The sequence below is a fragment of the Bubalus bubalis genome, chromosome 4, assembly GCF_019923935.1.
Source record: "Bubalus bubalis isolate 160015118507 breed Murrah chromosome 4, NDDB_SH_1, whole genome shotgun sequence".
Taxonomy (NCBI): Eukaryota; Metazoa; Chordata; class Mammalia; order Artiodactyla; family Bovidae; genus Bubalus; species Bubalus bubalis.
In genome coordinates, this window is record NC_059160.1 from 24,675,800 (window position 1) to 24,690,590 (window position 14,791).

Genomic DNA, 14,791 nt, shown 5'->3' on the forward strand with positions numbered 1-14,791 from the left:
AATATTTCATTTATTCAGTTTTCAAATTATCCAAGTTCACTATCTTCTCTGTATCTTGCCAGGAGTCTAACTTCATCTCTCATGCCAAGTCAGTTCAGTCATGCCTCTTTGCGACCCCATGGACTCTAGGCTCCTCTGCTCGTGGGTTTCTCCAGGCAAGAAAACTGGAGCGGGTTGCCATGCCCTTCTCCAGGGGATCTTCCCGACCCAGGGATCAAAACCAGGTCTCCTGCACCGCAGGCAGATTCTTTACAGACTGGGCCACCAGGGACGCTGCAGCTTCATCTCTACGGTTTTGCTTCTCATGCTCAGATGTTAGTAACTGATCTGGAACAGCTACTGTCATCCGCCCCACACTGAACAAAGGCAGAGTTACCGGGATGAGGGCACGACAGTTCCCAGAGAGGCTGCAGAATACAAGGGCCCCGCACTGCGGACGGTATTACCTGAACTAGACCGCTGTTTGACAAATCACTTAAATATTGATGATTTCATCCTGACTTCAAGTCACAGGGGCGTGAAAACAACAACAAACCAAGCTACTTACTACATTTGGAAGGTGGAATAGGTACACGAGGGCCCCATGAGGACACAGCCCATCTGTTTTTTACTCTGTAGGAGAAAAAAACAAACAAACAACTAATCCCTAAAAATAAAACATGAATCAGTGCACAGGAAAGAAGCGGGCAAGGGGGAGGCACTAGGAAGTCTGGAAAGTGGGCCTTTCTCTCTCATTCTTAACATCTCCGGGATGTCTGAGCTGGGAGAGGCTATGGAAGGAGGGAAGAGAATCCTGCTGAAGGTGTGCTGTCCGATACTCTCTTATCAAGGGGAGGATGTCCAGTGGTTGAAGAGGCACCGGCAGACTGTAACATCAGCAGTGTCTGTAGGCCACGTGAACAGACTAGATTTGGAGGGGCTGTGGAGAGAGAGGGCAAGTTCCGGTTTTAGGGGAAGCGACAAGCAGGGCTGCAGAGAACAAAATGCAGTGTAACTGCTTCGAAGTCTACAGATCTCATATTCCACCCTTTCTCAAGAGGCACCCGACTAGGAATATTCCATCGACGGTGTTGGAGAACCAGGTTACATCTTCCTCTGGAGAGGTAGAAAGAGGAGACACACCTTCGTAGAACTGCAAAGTGGAGTGTATTCAACTCCTCTTGCTCACTCTACATCCTCCACGATTTAAAATGGTGACTGTAATGAGCCACGCCTCCTGACATGAGTGTGGCCAATCAGGTTGATTCTATGTTATTGATTAGAGCTTCAGAACCATGCTCTGTGCCCAGCACTCTGCTTTATGAAGGGCTTTTTCTTAGGTTTCTGTCATAGAGGGGCATTTCACAGCCTACTTGCCTCCAGAGAGCTTGGAACACTCTTCAGCTCCGTAAAGCTCTGGTTGGGGTTAGGGCTGGGGTTGGGAGGAGCAAGTAGGCAAGGATCTCTCTCTTCCTATTTCTAGATTTTGACATTACAGTTACTACTTTAAAGTTAGGTTTCAGATTCTGCTCTTAAACAATCCATCTGTGACCATGTATACGGTGATGACTTGCAATAGGTCTCTGGTGTAGGGTTTTGGGGGCCTCCCCGGTCGCTCAGCAGTAAAGAATTCGCCTGCAAGGCAGGAACCACATGTTCAATCCCTGGGTTGAGAAGATCCCCTGGAGGAGGGCAGGGCAACCCAGTCCAGTATTCTTGCCTGGAGAATCCCATGGACAGAGGAGCCTGGCAGGCTACAGCCCATGGGGCCCCAGAGAGTTGGACATGACTGAGCACACATGTTGGAACATATTTTTGTAATAGGGCACCTCAGGTATTTCTTGAGGGGACACAAAGGCATATCAGTTAATACCAACACTTAAATTTTTTTAGACTTTTAAAAACAAAATAATCCCCCTCCATACCACTGACTGTGTACAGACAACATAGCTAAGGTGCTCCCTACCTTCCTGGGTTCCTGGAGGGCCCTCTCACTTGGAAAATAGATGGGGAGAGAGTCAGAGCACCCCATCTCCAAATCACTCAGCTGGGTAGCTGGAGGCAACTAGGGAGATTCTGGTGGACAGAGGGGATGCTGGTGGACAGGGGAGATGCCAGTGGACAGGGGAGATGCTGTTGGACAGCGAAGAAGCTGGCGGACAGGTGGGATGCTGGCAGACAGGGGAGATGCTGGCAGACAGCTGGGGTGTTGGCGGACAGGTCCGGGAGCCCAGCCACCATCCCCCCAAGGCAGGAGGGTGAAAGCTGACCCTGCAGAGACAGGCACTCACTGAAATAGTCCTGAGGAGGTCGAGGCCTTCACAGGTACTGCTCCGGCAGTCACTGGACTTGTAAATCACACCTTCTGAATAGATGAAGGTAGCATTCACGGTCACATTGAGGCCTGTTATCCAGAATGAGGGAAAAGAGAAGACTAGTGTTATTTCTCAGTAAGTTTATACTGGCTGTGAGATTTATCTTTTGCCAACTGATCTGGTAGTGTGGGGGGAGGTGGAATTGTATATCCAGTTTTAAGCCTAGAAATATTTGAGTTCTGAGTTCTTATGTCACTCCTTGTCACTTCTTTCTTATTATTACTTTAATGACTTTTATTTTGGGGCCAGGCTGTGTAGCATGTGGGATCTTAGTACCCTGACCAAGGATCGAACTTACATCCCCTGCAGTGGAAGTGTGGAGTCTTTAACCATGGGACCAACAGGGAGGCCTCCAATGAACACTTTTTAGACAATGGGATGGAGACTTCAAATTAAAGCTTAACTTATAAGCAGTTCCTCAGGTGTCATTTCAACCCTAGCCTGCTTGCCATTTGCACACCATACCATGAGATCTCAGTGCTGGGAGGGTGAGGGGGATGTTATAGAATACAGGGTGATCTCAGATGCTTTCTCTCCTATAGAGAGCTTTGAGGATGGGATGGGACCAAAGTGAATTTGGATATGGGCTCTGGAGTCTAGGAAAGGGACCCCCTCAGCAGATGAGAGCATGTGGAGGGTATGGGCCAGGTGAGGGGTATGGACCAGGGCGGGGGTATGGACCAGGTGGGGGACACATGGAGGGTATGGACCAGGTTGGGGGTATGGACCAGGTGGAGGATATGGACCAGGTGGGGGCCATGGACACGTGGAGGGTATGGACCAGGTGAGGGGTATGGACCAGGTTGGGGGTATGGACCAGGTTGAGGCCATGGCACACACAACCTTGGGAAGTTGATTTCCTAAGACTGAAGGAATCTTGTTTTCAAGTTTTCCACCAAGTCCTGTGTATTCTTCCAAACCCACAAAGCTTTCCTAAGTACTTGGGGAAAATATTGCTCTCTTCCACTTGGACATCACCAACATTTGAAATCTTTGTACTGTTCAAGTTAGCCCTTAAGTATATTGTCTTAAATTTTTCCTGAACATCAATGCTTAATAAGCTTAGAATCCATCTTTCCTTCACAAGCTGCATTTCTTGAGTTTACTATGCATGACCATCCATCTGACAAAATGCATCATCAGATGCAGAAATCTGGGCCTCAGCTTACTCTTTCACTTCCCCCTCCTTCTGATTCTCCTCTTACTGAGTCCATGCAAAGGCCTCTCACCATTACTGACTCTATTTTACAAATGAGATGACTGAACTTAGAATCAACAACTTGCTCAATGTCACTCAACTAGTAAATGATGGAGCAGAAGTGCAAATTCGGGTAATATGAGTTCAGAGATCAATATCTGAACAACACACTGTGCTGTTTATTTTATGTGCAGGGTAACTTGTTCTGCTAACAGCAGCAAGAGCGCAGCAACAACAACATCAATGTCCTTGACAAGAACAACAGTAAGAGTGGCCACAATAAACACAACGGCCATTCAGTGTGTGCATAGTACGGATCAGTCAGTGAACTAAGTACTTTATGTGAACCTCTTCATTTAATTCATACTCACCGGAGGAAACTATTTACTATGGTTTTATAGGTGAAGGAATTGAAGCTCAGAAAATTTAAGTATAACTTGTTCAAGTATAACTTGTCACAGGTTGGATAAAAGGCTGGAACGTGACCCGGCCTCTGTCTGACTCCAAACCTCTACTTCTATCCACAATGTTCCACCACTTTATTTTAATGAGCAAGTTAGTTCATGGTGGGTAAAGCTCTTACAGTGGCGACATGCTACACTCTGTGGAATCAGACAGATACAGATTTGACTCCTACTTCAAACAGACAACTTGTATGACTTCAGCAAAATCATTAAGCCTCTGCTGTGAAACAGTGTCAGCAATGCTGATTGCACAGAGCTGCGGTGAGTCAAGAGATGATATATTTTACCTAGCACCTATGTGTGCGTGCTAAGTTGCTTCAGTCGTGTCTGACTCTTTGAGACCCCATGGACTGTAGCCCACCAGGCTCCTCTGTTCATGGAATTCTCCAGGCAAGAATACTGGAGTGTGTTGCCATGCCTTATTCCAGGGGATCCTCCTGACCCAGGGATCGAACCCGCATCTCTTACATCTCCTGCTTTGGCAGACAGGTTCTTTACCACTAGAGCCACCTGGGAAGCCCCACCAAGCACCTGACAGGTACTCAAAAAACAAGAACACCGAGCTCAGGTAGATCAAAGAGAAATAGGTCACAAAGAGAGAAAGCTCTGGAAAACGGACACCAATTTGGGTCCTCAGACTTCAAATCAAATGTTCTTTCTACTACACCACAATGCCCATAGAAGGGGGTGTTATTAAATGACCTCCTAGTTACGTTAGGGCTCTAGATAAGAGCCATCCATTTATATATGAATCTGGTCTCAGACAGGGTTGAAGAAATGTATATTGTGCAGTTATGTATATTGTGCAGAAGACAGTTATCACACATACATGATGTATGACAACTACCGCTGCTATTGACACAGAATTTTAAATAAAGAAAATTGAGACATTCTCTCCTGAGAGGATGTATCCTCATCCATAAATAGCCATTAAGTTGTATGAAACAGTCACTGACTCAGTAATTACACTTACGGCAATCTCGTCTCAAAGCACGAGAGGACGGTGAAACAACATATGTGAAAATGTTTATTGCTGTGAGTGCTAAGTCGCTTCAGTTGTGTCCAACTGTGTGTGACCTTATGGACTGCAGCCCACCAGGCTCCTCGGTCTGTGGCATTCTCCAACTGGAGTGGGTTGCCATGCCCTCCTCCAGGGGATCTTCCCAAACCAGGGATGGAACCCATGTCTCTTACCTCTCCTGCATTGGCAGGCGGGTTGTTTACCACTGAGCCACCTGGGAAGTTATTGCAGTAGCTTTAAAATAATCATGAGAAACCAAAAAACAATGGAATATCCCACTGTAGGGAATTACCAGATGATCTGGAAGGGTATCTAAGAGATACAGGACATCCATTCATATGATATATGAAGATTAAGCAACTCCAGGAAAGCCACTTGTAGAATAATGTGAAATGAAGAAGGTCAGAAAAGTGTTTCTGTGCTGTAGTGACTCCCAACGATGTTCTGAACAACAAGAAACTTGGAAGCACATGAAAAGAATCTGGAAATATCCAGGTGACTGGAAATTATCAGGGGTGATAACTTTCTCTTTATCATACATGTTTTACCTAATGTTATAATTTGTTTTAAGAATTAAGAGATACACACAAACTAGTATAGATAGAATGGATTAATAACAAGGTCCGGCTGTATAGCTGCTGCTGCTACTGCTAAGTCGCTTCAGTCGTGTCCGACTCTGTGAGACCCCATAGACGGAAGCCCACCAGGCTCCCCCATCCCTGGAATTCTCCAGGCAAGAACAATGGGTTGCCATTTCCTTCTCCAATGCATGAAAGTGAAAAGTGAAAGGGAAGTCGCTCAGTCGTGTCCGACTCCTAGCGACCCCATGGACCGCAGCCCACCAGGCTTCTCCATCCATGGGATTTTCCAGGCAAGAGTACTGAAGTGGGGTGCCATTGCCTTCTCCAGGCTGTATAGCACAAGGAACTATATTCAATACCCTCTGACAAACCACAATGGAAAAGAATACGAGAAAGAATATATATATATATGAACAACTGAATCATTCTGCTGTACACCAGAAATTAATACAACACTGTAAATCAACTATACTTCAATAAAACAATAAAAATAATTTTTTCATCCCCCTAAAACAGCAGTAAAATAAAGGACTGTTACACTGAATTTGGGGCTTCCCTGGTGGCTCAGATAATAAAGAATATGCCTACAATGCAGGAGACCCAGCTTCAGTCCCTGGGTGGGGAAGATGCCCTGGAGAAGGGCATGGAAACCCACTTAAGTATTCTTGCCTGGAGAATCCCCATGGACAGAGGAGCCTGGAAGGCTACAGTCCACGGGGTCACACCAGTCAGACAAACTGAAGGGATTTAGCATGCATACACTGACTTTGCAAGTTTATCACATCGACTGCATCTTATAAGAATCACCACCAGAGATGCAGAGAGAGAATAGATGGATTAAAAATCTTCATCAAAGACTGAGCATCTGTAGGAATTTTACTTGATTCATCTTCTTGATAGACAACCCTGTGAAATCTCAAGTCCAGACCAAATTCTGTCTCTGAGATGATGCAGAAGGAAACACAAGGCCCTGACACTCAGTAGTAAATCCAGTTTTATTTGGAGGCATTTCACTGATGCAAACACCTGGGTCGGACCCATTATTAGAGCAGAGTGTATCATGAGTGAACTCACTGAGGTAGGACTCAAATCCTTCTTTCTGAAAATCTACTGCCTTGAAAGAGAGAAGGGCCCTTCAAGGAGGTTGGGTGATCAGGCAAAGAACGCGAGGTCTTCACTTAGCAGCCCTCTGGCTCCAGAGGAGGTAACAGGGAGGAGAATTCTGTTACCGTATTCTTACCAGCTTCAAGCAGACGCTGGCTCACGATTTTCACTCCCTCCTTCACCACCTCTTCCAAGCTGTCCAGGGACTCTGGGAAGGCCGAGTTGTTCATCATCAGGACGCTGATCTCGTAGCTGCCATCCTGGCAGTTTCGACTCACGTGGGAGGTCCAGAACGGCAGCCCTGGCCGGAGGAGCAGTGACCACAAAGCCAAGGCCAACAGTGGCGTCTTCATGACCTCCCTCACCTCAGCACCATGCTCCTTGGGCTCACTGGCTTCACTCAGGGCTCTCAAGGAGGCAGGAGCTCCAGCCCAACAGCCTGTTGCTGGGTCCCTCAGTCTACTCTTCCCCACGCTTCTCTCTAGTCACCCCACCGGTCACGTGGACCGTAGGAGACAGCCCGCCTGCCGGCAATTAGCAGCTACATTATAGTGGGAGATAAACCAAAGTTCACTCTGTGTGTTTGCTCACAGAAAGGTCAGAGTTATAAACGGGGAGATTACCTGTGCCTCACCCAATTAAAAAACATCAATTGGTGACACATCACTGAGAAAAGGGGAAAAGAGGAAGAGGGCGGTATTGTACACACCAAAAACGCTTTGGAAATGGAAAATAAAGGTCAAAGTGTTTAAGGCAAGCACAAATATGATGGGTTATTAGCTTTTAAGTTACAGCTGCGCACTGAAACCAAACTAGGACGATCTGTGTTTCAATCACCCGAGTCAGCAGCTATTACTGAGACCTGACTCTCTGTGAGGCATTTTGGCAGGGCATTGGGTGTACAGCCATGAATGATATGGATGCATTAATGTCTTCATGGAACCTGCATTCTGGTGGGGAAGACAAACATTAAATAAATCATTATGAATAACTAAACTCGATAATCAAAAACAGTGCAGAGTGCCATGGGAGCACGTGACCAGTTGTTGTTGATGTTGTTCAGTCCCTAAGTCCTGTCTGACTTTTTCCATCCCCATGCCAGGCTTCCCTGTCCTTCATTATATCCCGGAGTATGCTCAAACTCATGTCCATTGAGTTGGTGATGCCATCCAACCATCTCATCTTCTGTCACACCCTTATCCTTCTGACCTCAATCTTTCCCAGCATCAGAGTCTTTTCCAATGAGTCAGCTCTTCGAATCAGGTGGCCAAAGTACTGGAGCTTCAGCATCAGTCCTTCCAATCAATATTCATGGTTGATTTCCTTGAGGATTGCCTGATTGATCTCCTTGCTGTCCAAAGGACTCTCAAGAATCTTCTCCAGCACTACAGTTTGAAAGCATCAATTCCTTGGTGCTCAGCCTTCTTTATGGTTCAACTCTCACAAGTAGTACAAGACTACTGGAAAAACCATAGCTTTGACTGCACGGACCTTTGTTGGCAAAGTGATATCTCTGCTTTTAATACACTGTCTAGGTTTGTCATAGCTTTCCTTTCAAGGAGCGTCTTTTAATTTCATAGCTGCATGACAGATTAACCTAACCTATTCTGGAGAGTCAAGGATGCTTCCCTGAGGAGGTGTCCTTTGAGCTGAGCCTTGAAGGATGAACAAGAGTTAGCTGAATGGAAGAGAAGGAGAGAATGTGGACAGGGGCAAAACTTGTGCAAAGACCCAGAAGCAAGATGTGGCATGGATGTTTGAGGAACTGAAAGAGATATAGTATGACTGGAGTGAAGAAAGCTAGTCCCATGCAATAAAGAATGCCAGAGGAGTAGGCAATGCCAGGGAGTTTTCTGTAAACCATTAAGAATTTGGAACTTTAATCAACAAAGGAATGGATAAAAAAGAGGTGGTACATATATACACAATGGAATGTTACTCAGCCATAAAAAGAAATGAAACTGTACCATTTGTAGAAACATGGATGAACCCAGAGTCTGTCATACAGAGTGAAGTAAGTCAGAAAGAGAAAAACAAATATCGTATATTAATGCATACATGTAGAATCTAGAAAAATGGTATGTACTCAGTTGTTTCAGCCGTGTCCAACTCTGTAACCCCATGGACTGTAGCCCGCCAGGCTCCTCTGTCCATGGGATTCTCCAGGCAAGAATACTGGAGTGGGTTGCCATTTCCTCCTCCAGGGGATCTTCCTGAGCCAGGGCACAAACTCTAATCTCTTGCGTCTCCTGCATTGGCAGGCGGGTTCTTTAACAGTAACTCCACCTAGGAAGCTTGAGAAAAACAATACAGATGAACTTATTTGCAAAGCAGAAACAGAGACCCAGACGTAGAAAACAAACATATGGATACCAAGGAGGGAAGACAGGTGGCAAAGCCAGTCTACAGACAGTGGGTTTTGGTGAAGGAAAATACAGTGTTCATTACAGGCAAGAAGAACAAGCAGCTAATGCTCAAAGACCAAAACTCCCTGATGGTCTTCAGGCAAAGGATTTTAAAGACAGTGTTGGGGTGAAGGTCGCAGGGTGTGTGATTAGCTCATGGACACTTTTCTGACGGGTAGAAGGTGAGGTGACACAGTGGCATTTCAGGAATCTCAATCATGCATTTTCCAGCTCCAACCAGGCTACGATCTATATGTTTTGGGTCAGCAGTTTCCACCTAAGTCGGGGGGTGGTCTGGTTTCTCTAAAAAATAACTTAAGGACGTGTGTCAGACACTGTTATATGTTTTTCTCGAGGAGAACTAGGACTTTATGATCCCACGCTTCAGTTTTACTTATTGCTCAAGTTGTTATCACCTTCCTTGCTTGACTGATTCTTCTTAGCTCCTGCTTTTGCCCCTTCTTCAATGATTAGTTGCTTGAGTCTGTTTTCTAAACAGGCCAGGGAAACTAAGTTTTTTTTTTTCTAAAGGTAGGAAAGGGGAACACAGAAGGGTCTGCAATGAGGAAGGCGCTGCAGGGCTCTGCTCAGAGTCATATATACAAGTATATTTCTAGACTTGTGTCTGGAAGATGAGATTGTTTATGTATGATTGTTTAATAATTCTGAAGGAGGTGAGTCATCGGCTGAGAATGAAAGGAGAGCTGGGCTAGTCCCAGGCTTGAGAAGGGAGGGACTTGAAAAGTTACCATGATGAGTGAGAGAAGGGACTGATAAGAGGTGTGTCCTAAGGTTGTTTGGCGGTGGTGAGTAGGGAGACAAGGAGCTGAGTGACCAAATCTATGGTGGTCCTACTCAGCCTAGATTTATGATTATCTCCAGCCATGCTGAGCTGCTCTAGAACAGGTATAGCAAAGTGAATGGCGGGGCTTACTTGGGTCTGGAGTTTTTCTAGGTACGTGCAAAGAAAGAACAAATGGATTTAAAAAAAAAAAAATGAAGAAAGCCAAAATAGTGGGGAGATGGACTATAAGATCTAAACTGAATTTAAAGAATGAAGTGCATGCAGGAGGGGAGTGAGGGAAAGCCATAAAGAAGAGGCTTGAGGGAATTCCCTGGTGATCCAGTGGTTAGAACTCAGGGCTTTCATTACAGGGAGGGAGGGCTCAATTCTTGGTCAGGGAACTAAGATCCCGCATGCCATGCTGCTGCTCCTGCTAAGTCACTTCAGTCGTGTCCGACTCTGTGCGACCCCATAGACGGCAGACCACCAGGCTCCCCCATCCCTGGGATTCTCCAGGCAAGAACACTGGAGTAGGTTGCCATTTCCTTCTCCAATGCATGAAAGTGAAAAGTGAAAGGGAAGTCGCTCAGTTGTGTCCGACTCTTAGCAACCCCATGGACTGTAGCCCACCAGGCTCCTCCGTCCATGGGATTTTCCAGGCAAGAGTACTGGAGTGGGGTGCCATTGCCTTCTCTGGCATGCCATGCTGCTGCTGCTAAGTTGCTTCAGTCGTGTCCGACTCTGTGCGACCCCATAGACGGAAGCCCACCAGGCTCCCCTGTCCCTGGGATTCTCCAGGCAAGAACACTGGAGTGGGTTGCCATTTCCTTCTCCAATGCATGAAAGTGAAAAGTGAAAGTGAAGTCGCTCAGTCGTCTCTGACTCTTAGCAACCCCATGGACTACAGCCTACCAGGCTCCTCCATCCATGGGATTTTCCAGGCAAGAGTACTGGAGTGGGGTGCCATTGCCTTCTCTGGCATGCCATGAGGCAAAGCCAAAAAAAAAAAAAAAACAGAGAGACAGAGAGAAGGGGCTTGAAGGGTACAGTAGTGAGGAGTGAGGCAGAAGAACAGGTGAAAAGGGGACAACTGAAACAAACATCTGGAAGGGTACAGTCTGCCATTAAAAGGCGGACTTTCTACATTAAAGGGTGGGTTTTCTGCATTGGAGCAGTTCAAGGTGGCTGAGAGCAGGGGAGGGAAAATGTCTCTAAACAGAGGAGCTCAAGGAACTCAGAGTCCAGTCTGTTAGACAGTCACCTCCTCGGTATGAAAATCAACCATATTGATGGCAGGCCCTTACTGGAGAGGAATCTTCGAGGGAGAACCAGGACTTCAGTAACTGACAGTGGTTGACAAAAAGGGAGTGTGTTGTGGCTGATGATACAGGCCTCAAGGGAACAGAAGTAGGTTTTATTTTTAATTTTAAATTATGAGGTATATCATACATGTAAAGGCATATCTGCAATAAACATACACCAATTAAAAGAACAATAAAATGAACACTCACTTATATAATTATAGCCTATAAAACATTATACTAGAGTCTTTGTACCACTCTGCACCCCATTCCTAACACATTACCCTCCTTCTCTCAATCTAGCCTGGACGTGTACAGAAGAGTTTATGAAGCAATAAAGGGTATTGGGGCACTTATTGATGATGGTGTAGCAATATGGGGATGACAAAATGCTAGGGAAGGCAGGACACCAGGGCTTCCCTGGTGGTCCAGTGGTTAAGAGTCCGCCTTGCAATGCAAGGGACACTGGTTCTATTCCTGGTCCTGGAAGATCCCGCATCTGAGCCCACGTGCCACAAGTACTGAAGCCGAGTGCTTAGAGCCCGTGCTCTGTAACAAGAGAGGCCACCGCAGTGAGAAGCCCCCGCTTGCTGCAACTAGAGGAAGCCTGCATGCAGCAACCAAGACCCAGTGCAGCCAAAAATAACTAAATACATAATAGTTAAGATGCAACACCAGGTGTCCACGTTTGAGGGGATGACTGATGTGGAATAAGGTGGGTTCAATCCTAGTGTCTCCTGGAGGGAGGATGGCAGATGCTCAGACTTCAGAGGAGTCAGCTTTGATTCAGAAGGAAGGCACTGGGGTTATTTTATAAGGTGGGTGGACTAGGTGGTAATGAGTGACTGACAGTGGTCAGGAGTAGACACCCCTGGAGACTTAGTGGACCTCAGGAAGAATGGAACAGGAGGCTGCAGAGAGGCTCATGGCCATCACAAGGCTGATTAACCTTTGCTACAGGTTACAATTTTATGTGTTGCACATTGGGGTGGCCAAGTGTGGACTCAAACCTGATTGTCTAACTGTTAATATGTTGCTATTCCCACTTCCTGGGGTAGGAGAAAAAGTAGACTGGTTTTTTCTATTTCATCCACAAATTGCAAATATGGAAAAAAAAGCCATGTCGAGGGACGGAGGAAGTAGTAACTGTCAGGTGCTTTTAATGCAGATGTGAAGACAAAAGGCAGATGCAGTTCTGGGAATCCTCTGATTAGAGTATGAAACCAGGAAAACATTTTCAAAAGGGAAGGAACAAGATAACATTCCTTCCTGGATCCTTTAAGGTAAAAATCGTACGTCTTCTTTATGTTGCAAAACTACTAGCATGTAGATCACGATTAAAGGGAAGGAGGTTCTGCTGGGAAAGTTTCAAGGGTCAAAAGCAAATATTGAACACCGAGTTGGCAGATTTATGAGATGCACTTTACAGTAGAACACAAAAGCCCTAAAGATATGAGAAAAAAAAAGGGAAACTATTTCACATGGGAAGGAGCAGCTGAGCAGGTCACCGGCGTGTGCCCCTCTTTCATTTCTGACAACACTTTGGGTCTCTTTTGTATGTTTCCCATTAAGAGCCCCTGCTCACTCTTGGAACCCTTAGCATCTCTACATTCAGTAGCAGTCCTAGGCTTCCTCTGTCCCTTATTTTAGTGGAGATGCAAAAGTGAGTTGTTCAAAAGGGATTTTACGAACTAATGTAACTGATGGAACTAAAACATGAAAGCTTTTTTAAAAATAAGCACAAAAGTAAACATTCTGATTTGAACTTGTTGAGGAAAACTGGCTACAGTAAAGTACTTCTCTTTTTTCCAATGTTATTGAGAAATAATTCACATACATCACTATATAAGTTTAAGGCATACAGCATGATGGTTTGCTTTATGTATGTTGTGAAATGATTATAATAGGTTTAACTAATACCCATCTTGTCATATACAGACAATGAAAAGAGTAGAATAATGAAAACATTCTCCTCGTGACAAGAACACTTAGAATTTACTCTCTTAACAGCCTTCCTGTACATCATACAGCAGTGTTAGCTGTGGTCATCAAGTTGTACATGAGAGCATTTCTGAACCTATGATTTAACAGACTCACCAGATTAGCTGAAATACACCCCGAATGCCTGTAGCCACTGGATGTGTGTACTTCTGCTTCCTCCAATCAAGTCATTTGTTTACCAAGGGTCCATTGTGTTTGTGCCCAAATTTGCCGAAGTGATCAAGACTCCACCTGCTAATGCAGGAGACATGGGTTCAATCCCTGGGTCAGGAAGATCTCTCGGAGTAGGAAATGGCAACCCACTCCAGTATTCTTGCCTGGGAAATCCCATGGACAGAGAGGAGCCTGGCAGGTTACAGTCCATGGAGGTGCAAAACAGTGGAATGTGACCTATTGACAACAACAAACCTGATAAAATAATTTTAAAACTGTTGAAAATTTTAAACAACAACAAATTACTAAGAAAATAGCTGTGGAAAGATTGCTATAAAACACTGGAAAATAACAAAGAAACCTAACAAACACTTTGTCCTTGGAGAGCTTGTCAATTACCTTAAAACATGTAATACCAAAAGTAGTATTAAGATGCATTTTGCTTAAGAAATCTGATATAGTGGGGAGGGAAAAATTGGGAATTTGAGATTAACAGATACATACTGCTGCTACTGCTGCTAAGTCACTTCAGTCGTGTCCGACTCTGTGAGACCCCATAGACAGCAGCCCACCAGGCTCCCCCGTCCCTGGGATTCTCCAGGCAAGAAAACTGGAGTGGGTTGCCATTTCATTCTCCAATGCATGAAAGTGAAAAGTGAAAGTGAAGTCGCTCAGTCGTGTGACCCTCAGGGACCCCATGGACTGCAGCCTTCCAGGCTCCTCCGTCCATGGGATTTTCCAGGCAAGAGTACTGGAGTGGGGTGCCATTGTGTTCTCCGAACAGATACATACTATTATATATGAAATAAAACAACAAGGATCTACTGTATAGTACAGGGAACTACATTCAATATCTTACAATAACATAATGGAAAAGAATCTGAAAAAAATATATATATATACACACACACACATATGTATATGCACACACACACATAACTGAATCACTTTTCTGCAAAGCTACTTTAATTAAAAAAAAAAAAAGCAAGAAAGCTGATACAGAGGTTCAATCTAAGGACTAATGTTCAAAGAAAATTACCTGGCCTATATTAACCAGTGGGAGAATAAATAAACATGAATATGTTTTGAGATTTAAAAAAAAAACAACTTTTAAGGTATAAATAAAAAATTTTAAACGATTTCTACTTTACTGTCTTTTCCTGTGGAGGAAATACTTACTGGTCCTATTCACACAGGATAACATGATGCCAGATGGGTTCAGGTAACTAAAAGTCTACATGGTTTTGTTGAGGACTCAAGAGTTAAGGTAGCTCAAATGGTAAAGGATCTGCCTGCCACGCAGGAGACCTGGGTTTGACCCCTGGTTTCGGAAGATCCCTTGGAGAAGTGAATGGCAACCCACTCCAGTATTCTTGCCTGGAGAATTCCATGGACAGAGGAGCCTGACAGTCCATGGGGTTGCAA

The 14,791-nt window shown here is 45.0% G+C and overlaps 2 protein-coding genes across 3 annotated transcripts in view; both read right to left on the reverse strand.

The window, feature by feature from the left end:
- Positions 1–7,844, reverse strand: part of GUCY2C (guanylate cyclase 2C) — a 65,575-nt gene extending 57,731 nt beyond the window's left edge. Inside the window, exons 1-3 of one of the 2 annotated variants that reach the window (XM_025283298.3) lie at positions 6,859–7,844; positions 2,271–2,383; positions 548–612 (exon numbers count right to left, since the gene is read on the reverse strand). In XM_025283298.3, coding sequence (XP_025139083.3) covers positions 548–612; positions 2,271–2,383; positions 6,859–7,075 — 395 coding nt within the window. In that variant the 5' untranslated portion in view covers positions 7,076–7,844. The remainder of the gene's footprint in view (positions 1–547; positions 613–2,270; positions 2,384–6,858) is intronic. The other variant, XM_006055135.4, reaches the window with a different exon arrangement.
- A 4,504-nt stretch (positions 7,845–12,348) lies between these two features.
- Positions 12,349–14,791, reverse strand: part of LOC102403002 (histone H4) — a 30,303-nt gene continuing 27,860 nt past the window's right edge. Inside the window, exons 4-5 of the mRNA XM_044941190.2 lie at positions 13,310–13,447; positions 12,349–12,656 (exon numbers count right to left, since the gene is read on the reverse strand). The gene's annotated coding sequence lies outside the window, so the exon portion shown is untranslated. The remainder of the gene's footprint in view (positions 12,657–13,309; positions 13,448–14,791) is intronic.